The 18,430-nt window shown below is 59.9% G+C and overlaps 3 protein-coding genes across 3 annotated transcripts; all 3 read left to right on the top strand.

Annotated features, from left to right (window-relative positions):
* Nucleotides 1-114: 114 nt before the first annotated feature.
* On the top strand, nucleotides 115-4,355 carry CHLRE_06g289750v5 (uncharacterized protein). The gene is made up of 7 exons (XM_001695468.2): nucleotides 115-306; nucleotides 438-646; nucleotides 1,218-1,404; nucleotides 1,492-1,563; nucleotides 1,727-1,795; nucleotides 1,972-2,151; nucleotides 2,363-4,355. The coding sequence occupies exons 1-7, from the start codon at nucleotides 289-291 to the stop codon at nucleotides 2,705-2,707; spliced, it is 1,080 nt and encodes a 359-aa protein (XP_001695520.2). The 5' UTR covers nucleotides 115-288; the 3' UTR covers nucleotides 2,708-4,355.
* Nucleotides 4,356-7,404: 3,049 nt separating this feature from the next.
* Nucleotides 7,405-10,863, top strand: CHLRE_06g289700v5 (uncharacterized protein). Its single transcript, XM_001695467.2, has 5 exons — nucleotides 7,405-7,649; nucleotides 7,744-7,774; nucleotides 7,890-8,004; nucleotides 8,436-8,557; nucleotides 9,122-10,863. Exons 1-5 carry the CDS (start codon nucleotides 7,625-7,627, stop codon nucleotides 9,207-9,209), a joined length of 381 nt encoding a protein of 126 aa, XP_001695519.2. The 5' UTR covers nucleotides 7,405-7,624; the 3' UTR covers nucleotides 9,210-10,863.
* A 1,634-nt stretch (nucleotides 10,864-12,497) lies between these two features.
* Nucleotides 12,498-18,430, top strand: CHLRE_06g289650v5 (uncharacterized protein). The gene is made up of 4 exons (XM_043063403.1): nucleotides 12,498-12,732; nucleotides 13,251-13,482; nucleotides 13,617-14,579; nucleotides 14,818-18,430. Exons 2-4 carry the CDS (start codon nucleotides 13,288-13,290, stop codon nucleotides 15,958-15,960), a joined length of 2,301 nt encoding a protein of 766 aa, XP_042924109.1. The 5' UTR covers nucleotides 12,498-12,732; nucleotides 13,251-13,287; the 3' UTR covers nucleotides 15,961-18,430.

Below are 18,430 nucleotides of genomic sequence, written 5' to 3'. Positions count from 1 at the left end.
TCTCAGAGGTAACATTTGTCAAGACAAGTGCCGCGTCATGCCATGCCGTCGCCATCCCGGCCCATTCAAGTACACGACCAGTCGACCACTGCTGAGCACCGCTGTGTTCTTTCCGTCACAGGGATCAGGCAGTAGTAGAATAGGTTACTGCTACAATAGGACTGTAGGATAGACAGAACAGAATGCAGTGAGAGCTGTAATCTTGCGGGGCCGGCGCTGTTCCTCGTGCGTCTGCGAAATATGGCTCCGTTTGGTCCCATGACACCTCAAAGGCTGCTGTCTGACACTATGGACAGCCTAGAGGAGGTAGGCGCGGAGGGGCTAGCTCGGGGGAAGTGAAGATTTCGCCGCGCAGCCTGCCTTTGCAACGATCTGTGCTTGCTGTGGCTTCAAAACCCATAACAAAAGCACATGTCATGCTTGTGCCCTATGTGCAGACGGTGGACTGCACCACAGCGAACTCCTCACGCTCGACGCCCATCAACCCCTCCTCGAGCACGGAGGTGGAGAGCAGCTTGCAGTGTGATGAGGATGAGCATAGCCTGCTCCCGGACGACGTGCCCGGGAGTGGCGCGCATGCTCGTGCTCAAGTTCCCGGCCTTCCGCGGCACGCCTTCGCAGTGGAGGACTTTCGGGAGATCATCAAGTAAGTCTTTCGTGGTTTGGCATGCGCGAGGGGGACTGAGCGCTTGCTCCTTGCGGCAAAGTTCGCCCCAGACGGCCAGACGGTTGGCACCCGCCCAGCGGGAACACGTACTGCCCCTGGGAGTGTGAGCCACGGGGCGTCGCTTAATGATTGCAGGCATCGACTTTGTTCTAACAAGCAGGGCCGTAAGCCGTAACGCCGCCCGGACTCCTCACAAAGCGGGCAAACGCTTCCCGTGATTCCTCGCGCCCCCCCTGAATACCCAGCATTCTTTTCTCATTCGTTCCTACAGATTTTGCAGCCAGCGCATCTGTAGATGGCTCTCGACTGGGGGCAGTTTTAGCAATCACAAAACGCGGCAGCCGCTCGGGAGTCCGGTTGAGGCAGCATTCCCGCGGTGGACAGGGCCCATCTTTGGAAGCGAACGTAGTCTGTTCGAATTCGCGCTGTTTGAAAGCGTTTGAAAGGGCGTTGCTCGCAAAAGGTCTGGTACCGCCCAACGATGCAACTCCAAGTCCTGGCTCGCCATGTGGACTGAATCGCGCGCCCATGTCCCTTTCTGTGCATGCAGGAACGAGCTGAAACGGCAGGCGGGACTGCGCTATGTGCCTGACCGGCCGGAGGCGAGGCGGTTCGCATCTCTGGATCGCCCGCGCATTGTGAGCTGGCTCGTTGAAGTGGTCGCGGCGTTGAAGCTCAGCGAAGAGGCACTCCACGCAGCTGTGTCGCTACTGGATCGCTTCGTGGCGGGGACCGAGGTAAGTCGCGAGCACTGGAGGCTGGGCTGGCAGGTGACACGCTTTCCGTGGACGAGCGACTGAGCGGTTCCCCTGCCTCAACCGCAGACGTTCCCTCCGGAGCACGTGCTGCAGCTGCTGGCGCTCGCTTGCGTCAGCTTGGCCTCGAAGCACGAGGAGGTGAGTCGGCGCGACGGGCTGATTCTGCCCGTGGGTTGCCGGCGCTATTGATTGGTTTAGCTCTGCGGCCGTCGGCTTTCTGCAGCGGGCCTTAAGCAAATATCAACGCTTGGTCATATACTGCGACGCTGCGAGCGTGTGAGAACCGTTTCCGACCTGGCAGGTGGCGCAATACCGTGCCGATGACTGGGTCGGGCTTGCGGTGGACGGCAACAAGAAGCCACTGTATCAGGTATGCTGGCGGAGCGCTCTTCTCTTGCTGGCGTTCACCGACTAGTTCTGCGGGACAGGGGCGTGCAGAAGGGACCGCGTGACAACGGGAGAAGCCCAGGCGCAAAGATGAGGCCATGTTTCCACTTTTTGTTGCTGTGTGTTAGTCATGATGTGATTTTGTATGTCATTCCGCAGCGCGAGGACCTGCAGCGCATGGAGTGGCTGCTGCTGGAGACGGTGGACTGGCGCATCCGGGTACCCAACTCGCTGGTGTTTCTGCGTCAGTACCACAACGCACTGCTGTACGAGGATGGCGTGGTGCCGGCGGACGTCGCCTCGATGGCGGCCTTCAAGACGTGTGCCAATTTCCTAGCGGTGAGGCTAGCTGGGAGCCTGGCCGCGCTCTTTGGCCCTCCGTGCTCGTTCGTTGGTCTGGGGAAGATAGTTGCCTGCATGGTCCAGCAGTAGTCAGCGAGAACCGCTTGTACAGTCTTGTTAAGAACTGATGTGTGCCTACCGCCCCCAAGATTGCCTATCGTCTACCATTGCCTTAGCTCTTCATGAATGTAACACCTCTCGTGTGCAGGAGCTATCGCTGCTGTACGACGCCTTCCTGCCTTACGGCTACAGCACCGTGGCCACCGCCTGCCTGGTACTGGCGGAGTGGACTGTGAAGGGCAACGCTGGGCCGGCGGCGTCATCGCAAGCGGGCAGTGCTGCGCCTGCCATCCGCACGGTTGCGGCGCTGACGGAGTTGGCGGGCGTGGACGTGGCCGCGCTGGCGCCGAACCTGGCGCCCTGCGTGGAGGCGCTTCACCAGCTGTACGCCCAGGCCACGGCGCCAGGTCCCGACGGCGCGTCGCCCAGCGCCGCCAAGCTGGGGCTGCTTTCGCCAGTAGTCGCGCGCTACGTGCCGTCCGCTCAGCGGTGAAGCGGCTGCTGCCGCCATCGCGGTGCAAAGCGCTTGTGCGTATATACTTGTATGCTCTTCCATGATCAGGTTGCGGCGGCCGGTGGCCGCCGCCCTGCTGGTTAGTATTGCATTTTGTGCAAGCTGTCACGTGGGTTTTCATGCCGCGTGGGGTCTGTCCTTCGCCCAGCGTTGTGCGCCTGTTGAAGAGGGGTGGTGTCGCTTCATTCTATGACCCACTGCCTCGGTCGGGTGGGGCGGCGGCTTGTGTTTAGCCAAGGGCGAGGGCTGAGTTTGCATCCAGCGGCTGCTGTTTGTGGTATGCATCATCATCAATGGTAGGCCATAGCAGGTGAAATGCAGAGTAGGAATAGTCTCGCCTGCGCACATCCTTTTACGCAGAATTTGAGTTGTGGGCTGGTTCTGGTGCCCCCGTTGCCACTGAGACCGGCGTTGGTTTATCAGAATAGGATACAGCGTGTCCTGCAGTTAGGCGAGGCAGAGGTCGAGGTTCATTAGCCTTCTCGTCGTGCATGTTTTGTTTTTCCTTGCATAGAAAGGGAAGCCCCAGTCTTGGCTGTGCGGGCTTTGAGCTGTTTCATCACTCCCTTTCGTGGTGCTCTGATACGCTGGCCGTGATTCCTGCAACATCGTTTGCGGTACTAATTAATAACCGGGTGGAGTTAACGGGTTCAAATGGAGCGCATTTATGTCCGGTGGGGGTGCGCGCGGCTCGACGTCAACGCACGAGGAAGGCTCCGAGAGGACGTCCGTGAGGTAGAGGAGGTGCAGGTCTCTATGTTGGACAGGCGTAATTACCTGAACATAAACCGGCTGGAGAGACCAGGTATGTCTGTTCATTTTGGTGAACGATGGACTGGGGTACAAAGAATGCAGAATGCCTGCCCGTTGTGCACCTCGCGGCGCGTGGTGGGGCTGCGTGCTGTGCGTGTACAGCACGTGGCGAGTGCGCAGGAGGGTTCAAGGCGTGGGTGTACGCTTGGAAGGAAGGCAGACGCTTTTGGCCATGGTAAAGAGCCGTAGCTAGTAATGGTGCTGAGCTGCAGGTGCACGGGCAGGGCTAGCAGGACGCAGGGCTAACTTGGTCCAGAGTTACAGCCCGGTTGGATGCAGGGCTTATACAGGATTAGGTAGGAATTCTTGAGTATGGTAGTGTAGGGTAGCGTTGCAGTCAGCGTGAAGGGAAGTGCGCGCAAAGTAGGGCGGCTGCCCACATGAATTGTTCTTGGGGCGGTGTTTGTCGACAGTCCATGCTTATCTGCTACGTGGATGGTCAATTTGTTTGCAGAGGTAGTCAGCCGGAGTCCATTCGGGACTTGGTGTAGACGTGTCGCTTTATTCTTACGGTGTGTGTAGAGATAGTGCTCGACTAAAATATTCGTGAGAACTGAAGAGAATAACTTGGATGCCATTGCGCAACTGATGAACGCAGAAGCTTCGTAGGTGGCACGTATGGCCCCCACGGGAGCAGCTACCGAGCTCCGACTGAAACTGCGCAGGCCAGGACAGTCGGGGCAAGGCATGCGCTGCATGCCCCTTGAAGGCAGAGACCATGCACAAGGGATCCCATGTAAGCTGAAGCGCTACCCTCCTGGCTTCCTCTGCGACAGTGGGGGGAGGGGGGTTGTAAGCGGATGAACGGCAGGCAGCTGCATCAGTTGCATTTTAGAGACTGCTTGAGACGGGGCGTTGAAGCATTGCCAACCTTTGGCCCCGTGCCGCCATTCAAGGCCGCAGTGCTGCTGTTGCCGCAACTATAATTAGGCCGCGTGCTCATGCTTTGCCAGCCGCGCGCTCACTTACGCCTTTGACGTCGCAGACGGCAGATTGATTGTTTGGGTCTGGCAATACGTGCACACTACGGGACTACCGACTACGCCAACGTGCCCCCTTACCCTATCCCATCGCACCGCTTACACTGTCCCATCGCAACTATCATACTGTCGCCAGCGCTCGTATCAGGGGGGGGGGGACGAACTAAACCTCCAGACCCCATGTCCCAAAACCTCCCGACCCCCCCTCCGGACCGACGACTGACCTCCCCCACCGTTTACCCCCTAACACTGCCCTCAAAACCCCTTAGTTTGTAGCCAGGTCGGTGTCAATCGACTGCTCTCGGCGAGCTCTACAGTTGTATACCTCCAGTTCAGCTGGAGGCACAACTTGACTGGCAACCATGCCACACATGTCCATGTGTCCGTGGCCGACCACCGACCCTTCTGTCAGACCACCAGGGCGTGCGCTTAAGCTTACAATTGCGCTGTCCATATGATGCTCGGGATGGTGTGCCGGTAGAGATTGCTCGACTTTCTCCCGGGATCATGTGAAGCATCCCGGGATCAATGTGACGCGGTCGATGGCCGGCGGTAGCCTTGTCGCCATGACCCACACCAAGCCTTGGCCGTTGCAAGTTAGCATCAGTTCGCATAGTCTCCATGACACCAGTGAGAGACGCTCGAGTGGGGCCTAAGCTACTACGATGCCGATGTGGACGGACATGCGGCCGCTTTCCAGAGGCCAAACGTTCTGCAAATGCTTTAGTATGTGCATGCTTATGTGTGCTAGTGCTTGTGCTATTGGGAGGAGCGTTTAGAGGGGCGTTTTCGGCACGGAGACGAAATCTGGCAGTCCCACCCACATCCGCGTGACGAAACCTTGGGACCCCCCAACCCCGACGACCGACCCTGAACTTTGAGGGCCCATAACTGTCGGGGTTGGTGGAGTCAAGTTGGGCCCTGATAGCATGTGATGGCTCGGCGTCTTCGGGTGCTGGGACTGTCCCCTCTGTAACATCCGCATTCATAACTGTCCCTTCAATTGTAATTCGCATCCATAACTTTGCAGTTACTACCCTAATTGACACTCTGAAAGTGGATTTGGAGTCCCCTCGTCAAGCTCTTTCGTTTGAGATCATGGGGCCTTTCCCAGTCGAGACTAACCCCCCCCCTGCTCGTATCTTACGAAGGCAGGGGCGGCGTCAGTGGCCGTATTCCTTAAAATGGCTTCGTCTGGCCACTTCGTTCACTCCCAAAATTTTCCGGGGGCTCCGCCCCCAACCCGCACGGTTCGTATGCCGGTGTGCGGCGGTGTCGGCGATCTCGGCGGACGCCGATTGCGCGGGAATATAACAGTGAACCCAATGCCCCAGAACAATCTCAGATGTCGACACCGACACGACGCGCCCACTCCTCCCCTGCTTCCCGCCGACCCAACCTCACTCTCCCGCCGTCAACACTCATAGACACAGCCCTCTGAGTGTTCTTACCATATGCCGCGCAGGTTTCGGCCGTGGAGTAGCCGCTGGAAACCCCTTGTCCTTCGGCCAAAAGTGGCCGAAATCCCAGGAATGTCTTCGTCTGTTTGCCGAAAGACCCCCCATGATCCGGCGCGTTTTGGCTTAAATTTCACCTCTCTATCGCCCGGCCATTGCTTGGCTGCATTCCGTCTGCATTGCTGCATTCTGTCTGCATTGCTGGTCACCTTCCTGCAGGTGCGCTGCGGCTCTGCATCGCGAGTGTGGCGTTGCGGTGTGTCTGTGTGGTGCTATCGCCTGGCCGGGCGCCCGGAGCGTGAGGAATGCGCGTCAGCAAACTTCCAGCCAGCCAGCAACTTGTCGGTACAGTAACTCCAGCGTTCGACCAGCCGAGCGCTCCGCACTGCCGTTGCAAATTGTTTGCCACCTGCTGGGGTCTCGGAATCAGCTGCACCCTACGGGACTTCACCAACGTGCTTAACACTGTCCCATCGCACACCCTGCCACGTTATGCTCGCCAGCAAAGACCGCTAAGCAGACACGGGCAGGCCTCAACCTGCGCGCCGGCGCCGCTTCTTGGGCGGCGCCGCGCTGTCCTCCTCCACGTGGCCTTGCTCGCCCCCTCCGCTACGCGCATGCACGCCGCAACTGCTGGGCCCAGGGCCTCATGAGAAACAGGGGCCCTGGCCTGGGAAGGAGGGGCGGACGTGGACTGACTTGCTCAAAGGCGCCACCGCCGCTGGCCGCCTGGCCCCACGGTCGATTATGGCGACATGGCGGATTGTATGTCAAGCCTACTGCCGGTCCCTGTGCAGCTGCGGCCCGGCGGCCACTGCCAGCCCCTGTGTCACTGTGCAATCGGCCCCGCACCACAAGATGGCCTAAGAAGGCCACCTCCAGACCGCCTAGAAGTACCAGGAATTGTGGTCCGCCAACGGTGTAGATCTTGCTCACAGCCTTGGCCCGTAGTTCGGTGGTGCGGGATGGCGCGGGGTTGCGTGGGTTTCACTTTTAGCCACACCTGCAGCCAAGGCATGTGGCGCCGCTACGTCGCTTGCGCCGATCTTGCCACCACGGCGGCTTGCGTCGTCAAGTACATCGCCGCTTTCCAGGCCGCTTCCGTGTCGCCACCACGCCCGCGCTGGTTTCCACGCTTCCGTGTCGCTACGTACCACGCCCGCGCTGGTTTCCACGCTGACCCTGCCACGCTCTCAGTGGGCGGCAGTGATCAGACGGAACGTTTAGGACTTGCCTGGGTTGGATGCGCGGGCGTGTGCCAATAAGACAGGCACGCCTAGCCATGGCCTGCCATGGTGAGCGCTGCTCAGGAGTCAGGGTCATCCCGTTGGGTCATCCGTACGAGCCTCGTGGGACAGCCACCAGTGCGGCGGATGGATGGCACATGGATTTGTTATGGTTCTTTCCGCAGCTCATGCTTATAGAAGGTCACCTCTCGCAACAGTGGCTTTGCGCGACAGCTCCTGGACGCTAAAGCCTGTGTTTGACTTGACGAGCGACAAAGGTTACTAATATTCTGTTTAGCTATGGGATGTTTCAACATCTACATATTTAACCGACAAGGCGTGTGCATCTTCAGCCATGCGTGGTTCCGACCGAAGTCTGTGAAAGCCGGCGCTGGATCGCAAGAGGGCGACCATAAGCAGATGTTTGGACTGATATGGACGCTCGGTGGGCCCCTGGGCAGGGATTCTAGCTCTGCGCGGTCGCTGCACCTGGCCACCCGCTCAGGACAGTGCCGCATCCCTCTCCCCGCGCGCTGCAGGCAACTTCTGCGCAACGCTAGACCCGAAAGAGTGAGTATGCGGGCGCGTTGTCAACGGGTCTGTAGCATACATGCTCAGTTGTGTTGTATGCGCACATCGAATCCCCGTTCCTCTGCCCCTTGCGCCTGCGTGTCACCTCCCGCAGCCCCAGCAAGCCGCAGCTTGGCACACCGCGCAAGATCGGGCAAGGCTGCAAGTTCCGTAGCTTCACGACCAACAACTACAAGTGCAACTTCTTGGAGGTGCCATCCGGCATCAAGGTGGGGGCAGCATGCACGGTTGTGAACTGCTTGGGTGGCCATCGGCAGCGGGACCGGGCGTGAGCAGCGGGCAAGTTTGTCATACGGCTATGTCGCCCGGGTCCTGGCGCGTGTGACCAGGCTAAGCATTTGATCCACTTTGCATTGGATGAGCCTGTGGGCAAGCCCGTAGCCAGCCGTGCGGCCCGTGCCTCGCGCAGAAAACTGGTGTCCTGTGCTTGAGCCCGCTAACTGGGGGTCCCTTGGTCCGTATGCGGGCTGGTTGCTCTGCGCATGCCATGATCTTCTAGTATTCCTTCCCCTTGTACCTTATGTACGGTGGTCTTATCGTATATCCAACGCTCCTGCCCATGCACCGTCGTAGTATTCCGCCTTCTTGGGGATTGGAATAAACGAATCCCTTTCTCCCCTCCCTCACACACCAAACCCAGCTGGTGCTGAACACGCACCGTGAGGCGCCCGACCTGAGCGACGTGCTCCAGTCACTCTACGACGACATATTCGTAGAGTACGTGGTGAAGAACCCCACCTACAACCCCGGCCAGCCCTTCACGTGAGTGGGCCGGGTCGGCGATTCATGTTTTGTGCAGAGGCGAATTGCATGCGGAAAGCTATGTGTACAGTTGCGCCGACTCAACGCTGACACCTTGCCGTCATCACCGCGCCAGCTCCTTGCCGCATAACCCTACGCATCATAATCGAGCGCTGTGTGTGCTCTATTGTGGACTTGTACCTGTGGTGCTCTATTGTGGACTTGTACCCGTGGACCCGTGTCCTGTGCTATGGCGCCCTTCTCCGACTCAACCACCGCCGGCCCGCAAAGCAACCACACAGTCCACATGCCGTATGCGCGCGCACCACGCACAGTCTTCGCTTGGCAGCTGCAGCATTGAACACATGATTAGCGAGCGCATTGCGCTGCTGCTGCTGTCCAGCATTCCCACGCTGACACAGTACAGGAAGGCCACGCGACAGCCTCGTACCCACGCACACAACCTGGCGCTATGCCATGCCAGAACACGCGCAGGCACACACACACACACACACACACACACACAAAACAGTGCAAAGCATCCCATCTCAGCAACTAGCTTGACCCCATCTGTGCTGCCCTCAGGTCGGAGCAGTTCATGAACGCGCTAAACGCCTTCCTGCGCCAGAATGGGTTGCTGCAGCAACAGCAGATTATGCAGGCGGCGGCGTAGCTTGGGCCGCATCCGAGGCTGCCACGTAGCTTACTGCGACATGGCCATTATGAGTGCCCGGGCGAGGAGGGTTGATGTCGTCGAGGCAGACAACGCCTGCAGGACCGTTTGGCAACGCGCCGGGAGCACGTGGGGCACATCAGCCGACTGCTGCCGCGGTTGCCCGGCCAAGCTGAGGTGGCTGCCGCGCAGGAGGCTGAATGAACGCAGGCATGGACCCATAGGCCAGTGCCGGCCGGTAGGTGCATCTGGGAGGGCAGGTGTGGTAGTGGCACGTGTGACGTGTCGGAGCCAGGCTCAATCGCCAACAGCGCCAGGAGCTGGAAGTGCAAACCGTACCTGAAGCGGATTGGCAGGAAGACTGCCATTCCCCTAGCCGGTGATACGTCTCTAGCTGGGTGTTTGAAGACTGGCGCAGCGCTTAGGGCCGGTGACAACACGTTAACCGCCCCGTCCTGTGGGCTCTTAATGGCTCGGTGCTGGCTGCTCGGCCGCGGCCGACGTGCGGCTTGTGTCAATCAGCCTCCAATATGAAGTGGCTGCTGGCGTGTAAAGGATAGGAAGAACATAACCGTCGAGGGCGCTGCCTGGAGCGGATGTCTGTCAGTGCGCTGCCATGGATATGTGTGCGCGGTCATAATGCTTAGGCTGAGGCTTGGCTAGGACTCATGTACACAGCTGTATGAACAGTGGACAGCCAGCTAGGGAAGGGCGGTTTTACTTGAGGCCTGAGATGGTCCATCTTACCAGGGGTGCAGCGTGCGCTTGCGGTCGGACGGTCCCGCCCTTATAACTTGTATTAAGGTTGGAGGTGAGACTAGCATGAGGGAAGGACGGCCGTGGGCATGGCGCGCTTTGCGCACCTGTCTTCCGGACGCGCGTGTGTGTGTGTGTGTGTGTGTGTGTGTGTGTGTGTGTGTGTTGTGTATCTGCATGTGGTGTGTGTGTATGTGTGTGTGGGTGTGTGTATTCTTGATGAGGCAACTGCACTTGTCGACACTGTGTGTCTGCGTGTTCACAAGGGCGGAACACGGAAGTTCTACGACACAAAAAGTATATAACCGTGCGGACGGCGCCCTGGGGCATCTGGATGTGGCTTTTGCCGACTATCCTGCTACAAGGGCGGTGCGCACTGTATAGCGCACAATCCTATCTGCAAACGGCAAACGGCAGAGGCCGTGCGGGCCCTGGCACCTTGAATTGTCAAAGCGAGGACACAGACACTTCCGGGTGTTATCATAGGCACGGACATTTCACAGGCAGGCAGGTGACTTCAGTGCGTCGTGGGCCCATAGCGCGTAGAGGCTGCTAAAATGTTCCTAAAATTCCTAGGTCATCTGTGCTCACACCTGGGCTGTCTGCCTGTCTTGCTATGTCGCAGTGATGTGGAGCGGCGATCGCAGCTTTATGACATGGTGTGATGGTGTCAAGGTGACTGCTGCGCGACAGGGCGACAGCGGGCGACGCCTAGAGCCAGGGGCTACCTGCCTAGAACATCCTCAGCTGTGTCCCCGTCAGCACGCGCATTCAAAGTGCCGCTGCGCAGCTGCGCTGGCACACGGCCACGACAGGCCCTGAGGTCCCCACAGCTGATTTGGACGTGACCAATTTCTGCTGGACGACTCAAGGGCCGCCATCTGTGATGAAAGTCCCCCTTGCCGGCCGGCCCCCCATTCCCTTGGATTGGAATAGACTACCCCTCCCCACACACACAAACGCACTCATGTTGCACTTATCTGCAAGCGATAGTACGGAAACAGGCAAAGGCGAATAGCGTGGTGACTCCCTGTACACGGGCCTTGGGCTTGGACCCTGGGAGAAGGTACGGTAATCGTAGCAACACCCGGGGCAAGTTGTTCGCCAGCTGTGTGGTGAGCTTGATGCATGGTCCCCGTGGACTTGCGTGGCACCGCAGGTCACCTTGCTGGCCACTGCGCGCGCCCCCAACTGGTTGGCGCTAGGATATAGATTGCATTGGTTACAAGAATAATAGGATAGCCCGCAGTGCGGACGATTGCCGAATGCCTACACCATGGTCACAACGGTGGTGGCTACATGATAATGGATGCCACCTCCCGAGCTGAACTGCCTGGGTACTGTGCGGGCATGCGGCCGCCGTCCTGGCTCTGCCCGCAAGTGCCCGCCGCAGACCTCAACAGGATGCGGCCTGACATCCTGTTTATCCCGAACCTTCCCCGGTCCGAAGCAGAACGCTTCGTGACATCCCCACCAGCCAACAAAGGGGCCTACCCCGTGTACATCCTTGAAATTGGATACACCTCTGACCTGCACCACAGCGAGAAGCTCATTCAAAACAAGCGCAGCACGCCACCCTTGCCACTGCCATGCGAGCTGCAGGGTGGACTGTGCACTACGATACCAAGCACGTTATTACACTGGGACACGGTGGCACTGTCCCTCGTACCCTTGAATCTCTCCTCAAAGACCTGGGGGCCAAACTGCAGGCAGCCAAGGCCTGCTGCACACGTCTCCACATGCATAGCGTCACCACACTCCGGGGCACCGCGAACCTGTACTACCGGCTAGAGCGAGAGATGGGCATTGCCAACACCCGTTGCCGCCCGGGAGCGCGCACCCAGGGGACCGCCAATGGCGGCCCCCGCGCAGGGGAGCCGGGGTAGGGAAATCAAGTTTTCTGATGGTGGGGTGAGCTTGTCTCACTCCTCCTAAGACACGCGGGCACCCATGCCCTGCGTAGATACTATTACTATTATTTCCCCGTGGACTTCTCCACGGGGATGAGGCAGGAGGCCAGGGACACCAGCTGCATACGTGTCATACACACACAGAGAGAGAGAGCGTGTGGGGCGTGGGGCGTGAGGGGCTGGGAAGTGAGCGGGTGAGGTGGGTCCCAGCGCGCAAACGCGCCAGAACGCGCCAACGCGTTCGGATGTCCCGGACTCCCCGCGAGTCCGCCCGCTTTCATACCATGCGGCATATGTGTGCCCTATTGAGTTAATATAAGGGTTAGGCGTGACCACGGAGCGATCTGGCAAGTGTGCGAGTGTTGGGACCAAAGTAACGGGAACGGTTGTCATGATTTCGGCAAACTGCTTGGCTGCAGCAAAATGCATTCGTGATGCGTTCGTGAGTCGCTGAATACACCCTAGCGTACGATGTCCCGACGCTGGTACGCTGCACGCGGAAGCGGGCGAATTGAGTCATTCAGTCGAGTGCCGAACATTCCGGGACTGACCGATTGCAGTCGGTGCCACGCCGCAACCAATCGCAGCAAAGAGCACACCTTCTCCAGCAATCAAACATAGTAATTTACAGAAGCAATTAATTGCAAGTAACATAGTCTTTGTGATAGACCCCTTGACTGACGACCTGACTGACGACTGCGTGTGCCGGGACGCTTCGGCAGCGCACATCTGCACCCGAGATTGTCTGCAGTACAGATACACTCCTGAAATTTCGTCTAGGACATTTCCGTCGCGCTCCCGCAGCGAGCGAGGACTTTGAGCTGCGCGGCTGGCAGGTCCCGTCTTCTACACGGTTGGTGAGTAGGACTAATGCTGCATCAGCTAGAGGCAGGCGCTGCGGTAGGCAGCGCCAGAAAAACACCCGACATACCGCATCATCATGCATTTGCCCCGGAAGGAGTCGACACTCTGTTAGCGCCTGCCACGAGAGCCCTGGCTTTTTTTCCACAACACCGACTTCCCTGCTGCTGCGCCAGCGAAACCTGCGCAACAGCGCAAGTGGAAACCTGCTGCGTACCGTAGTGCTGACAGTCGCGGCCAACATCTTAGAGGGCGCGAGCGCCTTTCGAGGCCTCGTTGAACAACACGCAGCACAACGAATATGACGAACTTGGAACACGCCAGTCATAGTGCCTAGGAAGTTGGCGAACCAATTCGTGCCGATACTTGTTCCTGCGAAGTCCTTAGTGACTTTTCATAGGCAGGAATAGGAAAGCTGCTGCAGTATGCAAGTTGCGCTTGCTACCGTTCACACTGTGTGTCGGAACCCGCTCTAGCGAACTCTCACACGCGGTAAACCCCTCCCGCAACGTAGGTTCAAGCGTATTCAGCACGGCCCTGGTCTTAATACTATGGAAGAGGATGTGGTGGGTCTGGGTGTCGGCAGTGTGCACGCGCCGGACAGTGCCGGCCTGGGCGTCAAGGACCGGCTCGGTGCACTCGGCCTTCCGGGCTGCAGAGCCACTGGCGCCGGCGTGGGAGGCAGCGGCCAGTCATCACACTCAGACGGCTCGCAGGGCCCATCAGGAACGCCGTCCCTGAATGAGGTGGGCGCTGCTTGCAAGCAGGGCTGGTCCGATGGGGGGAATTTTACAGCTAGGGGATACGGGTCAGGGGAGCTGAACCGCCCAATCCGTAATTGGCACTGTCGCTCACTGTGGGCCCCTTCTTGGCAATACAGGGCGACCTGCGCTGCGCAAGCGGCAGCGGCAACAGCATAGCTAGCCGCGAGCGCCGTGCCGCGCTGATGGGCGCGGCCGAGGTGGCGCAGGCCGCCGCCACCGCGCCAACCGCCGCCACCGCCAACACAATGAATGCTGCCGGCGACGCCAATACGGCCGCCGGAGGCGACTCCTGCGGCGGCGCCAGTCTGGACCCGCTGCTGTCCAGGCCGGAGGAGCTGGTGCGGCTGCTGCGGCAGGCGGCCGCTGTGGCCGCCACTGCGGCGCAGTCAGGCAGCGATGACGACATCGACATGGACGGCCAGCAGCAGGTGGCCCTGGAGGGGGAGCGCGACGGCGGGGCCAAGCCGCAGCCGCTGCGCTGGCGGGGCTCCGGGGAGCTTGCTTCGCTGCAGCCGTTCGGCAGCAATATACCTCACGAGGAGGACGGCGAGGAGGCACAGGAGTCCGAGGACGAGCAGGCCGCGGCGGCGGCGCTGGCAGGCCTGGGAAGGCCCCAGGAGGAACCCGGCTCGGGCATGGGCTCGGGTGAAGCGCAGGGCGACGTGAAGGCACGTGCCGAGATGCTAGCCGCACACCAGGCCGCTCGCGTTGCCGCACGCGACCGCGTACAGCGCCAGGCCGAGGCCGAGGCGGAGGGCCTCGCGCACCGTGGCCCTGCAGCTGCCACTATCACTGCCGGCCCGGCCGCCGCCAGCGGTGCCGCCAGGCCGCCACCGCTGCCTGGCTCCACCATCCGCAACGGCACCACGGTCGTGACGCACCGGCCAGGCGGCGGCGCCGCCGCCATCGGCGCCGACGCGGTGGCCCTGGCGGCTGCTTTCACTCGCGGCCGGCGCTCAGGCGAGGCGGCCGCCCAGGGCTCTGTGAGCCAGCTGGCTGAGGCGGTGGAGCGGCTGGAGGGTGAGGTGGCGCGGCTGTCCAAGGAGAAGCGCGCAGCCAAGGCGGCGGCGTGCACACAGGTAGGTGCGCGCTGCATGTGGCGCTAGGCTGGGCTGGGCTGATGGGTATCGGATGGTGCGCTGCGATGGTCACCTAATGGATTGCTGGGAAGGTACGGCAACTGCACTCGCCAATGTACAACATATCGTCTTACCGTGGGGCAATGGGCATTGACTTGTGTTGCGGACTTGCGGCGCCTGAACAAGCCCTCCCTCCGCTCCTCTGCACCGCCACGCCACGCCACGTAATGCCGCACAGGTCCTGGCCCTGCACAAGCAGCTCGCCGACTTCAAGAGCCGCACCGAGGCGGCGGAGGCCACCGCGCAGCGCGAGCGCGCCGAGGCGGGCCGCCTGGCGCGGCAGTTGGGCGCGGCGGAGGCCGCAGCGGAGGAGGTGCCCCGGCTGCGGGGGGAGCGCGACCGGCTGCTGCGGGCGCTGGGTGCAGCGGAGGCCGCGCGGACGCAGCTGAGCGAAGTGGTGGGGCAGCTGACCGGCCTGGTCGCTGGCGGTGGAGGCGATGCCGTGCCGGGGGCTGGTGCTGTGAAGGGCGCCGCCGGTGAGGCGCCAGGCGGGAAGAGGGAAGCGGACGATGGCGCCGGGAAGACGGGCGGCGGCGGTGGGCGCTCCGTGGAGGCCGCGTCGCTTGTGGCGACGCTGGCCGCTGTCAAGCAGCAGCAGGCACAGAAGCAATCTGGCCTGCAACCGACGCCCAAGGTGCAATCGGTGCCAGTGCAGCGGTCGCCAACCTTGTCGCTGCCCCTGGACGCCGGAAGCGGGCCGGCGGCCAGACCCAACGGCGCCGCGAAGCTGCCGCCCCCGCCACATCGCTCGGCGGCCGACACGGCGTGCACCCAGCCGGGCCAGGGCGGCCTACGGTGGCTGCGCGCTGAGCTGGAGGCGGAGGAGAAGCAACAGCAGCAACAACATCAGAAGCAGCAACAACAGCAGCAACAGCAACAACAGAAGCAGCAGCAACAGCAGCAGCAACAGCAGCAACAGCAGCAACAGCAGAAGCAGCAGCTGTTGCGTATGCTGCAGCAGGAGCAGGATCAGCTGCACCGGCGCGAGCAGGCAGAGGCGGTGGCCGCTGTGTCGCTGGACCTCACCGCAGACGATGGCGGTGCCGAGCGCATGCGCGGCAACAGGTCCGCCGCCCTGCCGCTGCGCGCGGCGTCGAACCAGCCCTACGCGCAGCTCTCGCAGCAGCAGCAACAGCAGATGCGGCGGGCAGAGCAGCAGCAGCAGCAGCAGCCACTGGTGCTGAAGCCGCTCGTGCTTGGATCGATGGCGGGCGGCAATTCTAACGGTAACAGTAACGGCCAGATTCAACAAATCAATGAGGAGAGGCTGCGCCTGGCTCTGGCGGGTACGGGCGTCGACTTCATACGCCAGTCCATGTGAGCAGCGAAGCCTGCTATCTGTGAAGGTCGTGCGCGTGTGCCCGTAAAGGGAGAATAAACGCTACATGTCCCGGTGCGCACGAGAGAGGATATTGTAGAGGAAATGCTACACGTGTGCGCGGAGAAGCGGAATGAGCGGGAAACGTGCGGTAGTTGGAGACGATGAAGCTCACGAATGTTTAGATACCTCAAGGGGGCCCTGCAGTAAGCTTCGTACGCGTGTGTACGTTAGGGGATTCATGAGCGGTGCACCAAGAGGGCAGGCTTGCCGTCACGTCTTTTGCACCGGGGCTGGTACCGCTTTGTTGTGCCCGCATGTAAACGCATAGATGCCGCAGAAGACGCAAGAGGCGGCTTGGCGAAGTGAGTCCCGCTGCTGTGGGTGTTTAGATCTGCATCGCGCTGCAGCTTTGTTTGTCTTACCCTGTATGCCCCAGTAGTGGCATCGTTTTCAGAACGGCGTACGCCACTGCAGACCGTTGATCTGCTGCGCTGGTCGAAGTGATGAGTGGTCCCTTGACGCCTCCTTATGCGTGAGAATTTGGCAAGACACAAACTCACAATCCCGCCAGAGTGCTAGAGAACTTTGTCTGCGTCTGGAGTGCGCCTGCGTACATGTGACCCGACCGGGATCTTTCTTTATGTGCGGCTTCTACACGTTCGAAAGCTGGCGGTATCACTTGTCTGTTCTGAAATGTACCATAGATGTTATTGGTCATGCCCATGGCATTTGGGCTGGTACACTGGCACATGTTACAGGACTTATTGGCGTCTGGAGCCTTATCTAAATCCAGGAAATGCTTTGAACGGCAAATGATTGCTTGTGGGCGAATTGCGTGTGTCCCGGCCGACCCCAACGTCGCTACGACTATGATTGAGGCTGCCGGAGGGCGGGAGAAACTGAAACAACCTCAACGCGTGGTCAAGAGAGCTCTTACGGCTTCAAGCTCTTAGCAGTTAAGGTACGTTGCCTATGAATGGCTGCTTTTTAAACGAGGCTATGGCATGGGTGATGTTGGTGCGGCGTTCGGAGTGGGACTGGCAACCCTGCATGGTGGGGTTGCGTGAAACACTTACCGGTACAAACCATTGTGCATTTCGTTGCAGCGTAAAACTGTTCTTGGTTTTGGAGAACTGGTGGGGCTCCCCAAGTTTATGGCGTGCGTATCCACGTGTCCTTGGGCCAGTTGCCTCTGAATGTTTTATGTGCGGCTGGTTTACGTGCGCCTTGGTACTTTGCGTTAACAAGGCCCTGGAAACACTGCGACGCGTGAGACTTTACCTGCCGCGCAGTAGTTCCACGCTGCGTGCTGCGAGCGTGGGATCGCCTGCCTGTCTGTTTCGAAGGGGCGGCTCCCCGTGATTGGGCAACAGTCACTGCTTATTTAGTATTGCGGTATGTCCGGGGGGATCCACCTGTTGATTGAGTGGGTATTGATGGGAGGCGTCCCTGCCGACCGGCCGTCCATTTGTTCTCTAGGTAGCCACCTTGGCTGCGCCCCTTGAAGGGCTCAGCGGGGTTGGCGGCTCATAACACTGCCAGTGAGTAATGGCCAAGACTCGGCCAGAACCTGTATTCCTTAACTGTCATAGGGCACTGCATCACCGAGAGGCACGACAATAGGAGAGGTGGGGGGTGCGGACGTGGGGTGCGGATGGATGCGGTATTGCGTGGAAGCCAGCAGTGCGCGCGTATCCGGGGACCACTGTTGTTGGTCTCATGTGTGCATTGTGGACACATGCAGAGGCTATAAGGTATTCCCATTACCGCTTCGAACATTTGGGTGCATGGGTGATGGCTGTGGGTGTTTCCGGCTGGCATGGCAGGTTCATGCTTGCGCCTTGCAGCAACATGAGGCGTTAATGGTGTCTTGGTTAGCTGCTGCGAGAGGCGGAGGTGTTCGAACTTCGAAGGAAGCCTTTGTAAATGAGTATGTGCTTTTGGTCCAGGGCAAGGCTTGCTGTGCTCGTCAATTGGGCAGAACAATATCCATTGCTCGATTGCCGCCCTCTGCACCGCGGCCGAGACTGGCCCGCATTGCACGATAAGTCTGTTGTTTGTTCCCTCGTTGTTTGATGTCTGCGCTGCCGCACCCTCGCACCGCTGGGCGCCCTCATACACTGATGCAAGTCGGTATGTGCTCGTGCGCTTGTATGTACAAGGATTGTGCGAGTTGAGTATGGCGTAAGCACGCGTGAGCACGCACTACAGAGCTGCCAGAGCGAACCAGGCTTGGAGGTAGGGGCTGGGGCCTGCGAGGCCTTGGGCAGTGTGAGCTAGGACTGCTGAACATGCCACTTGCATCATGAACAAGTGAATATTACCGTGTTCCGTGAACTGTGAGCTGTGCGTTTGTTCATGGTTTGGTTACAGTTCTGCCGTCTGCCGCAGCGTACGGCTCATTAGTGTGCTGCCAGAGGTTTTCTGGAGGGCGTGCTGTTGGGACGTCGACTTGTAACCACTAGGCACT

Source organism: Chlamydomonas reinhardtii, chromosome 6 (genome assembly GCF_000002595.2).
Source record: "Chlamydomonas reinhardtii strain CC-503 cw92 mt+ chromosome 6, whole genome shotgun sequence".
Classification (NCBI taxonomy): Eukaryota; Viridiplantae; Chlorophyta; class Chlorophyceae; order Chlamydomonadales; family Chlamydomonadaceae; genus Chlamydomonas; species Chlamydomonas reinhardtii.
The sequence above is the reverse complement of the archived record's forward strand: the minus strand, read 5'-3'. Positions and strand labels throughout refer to the sequence as shown.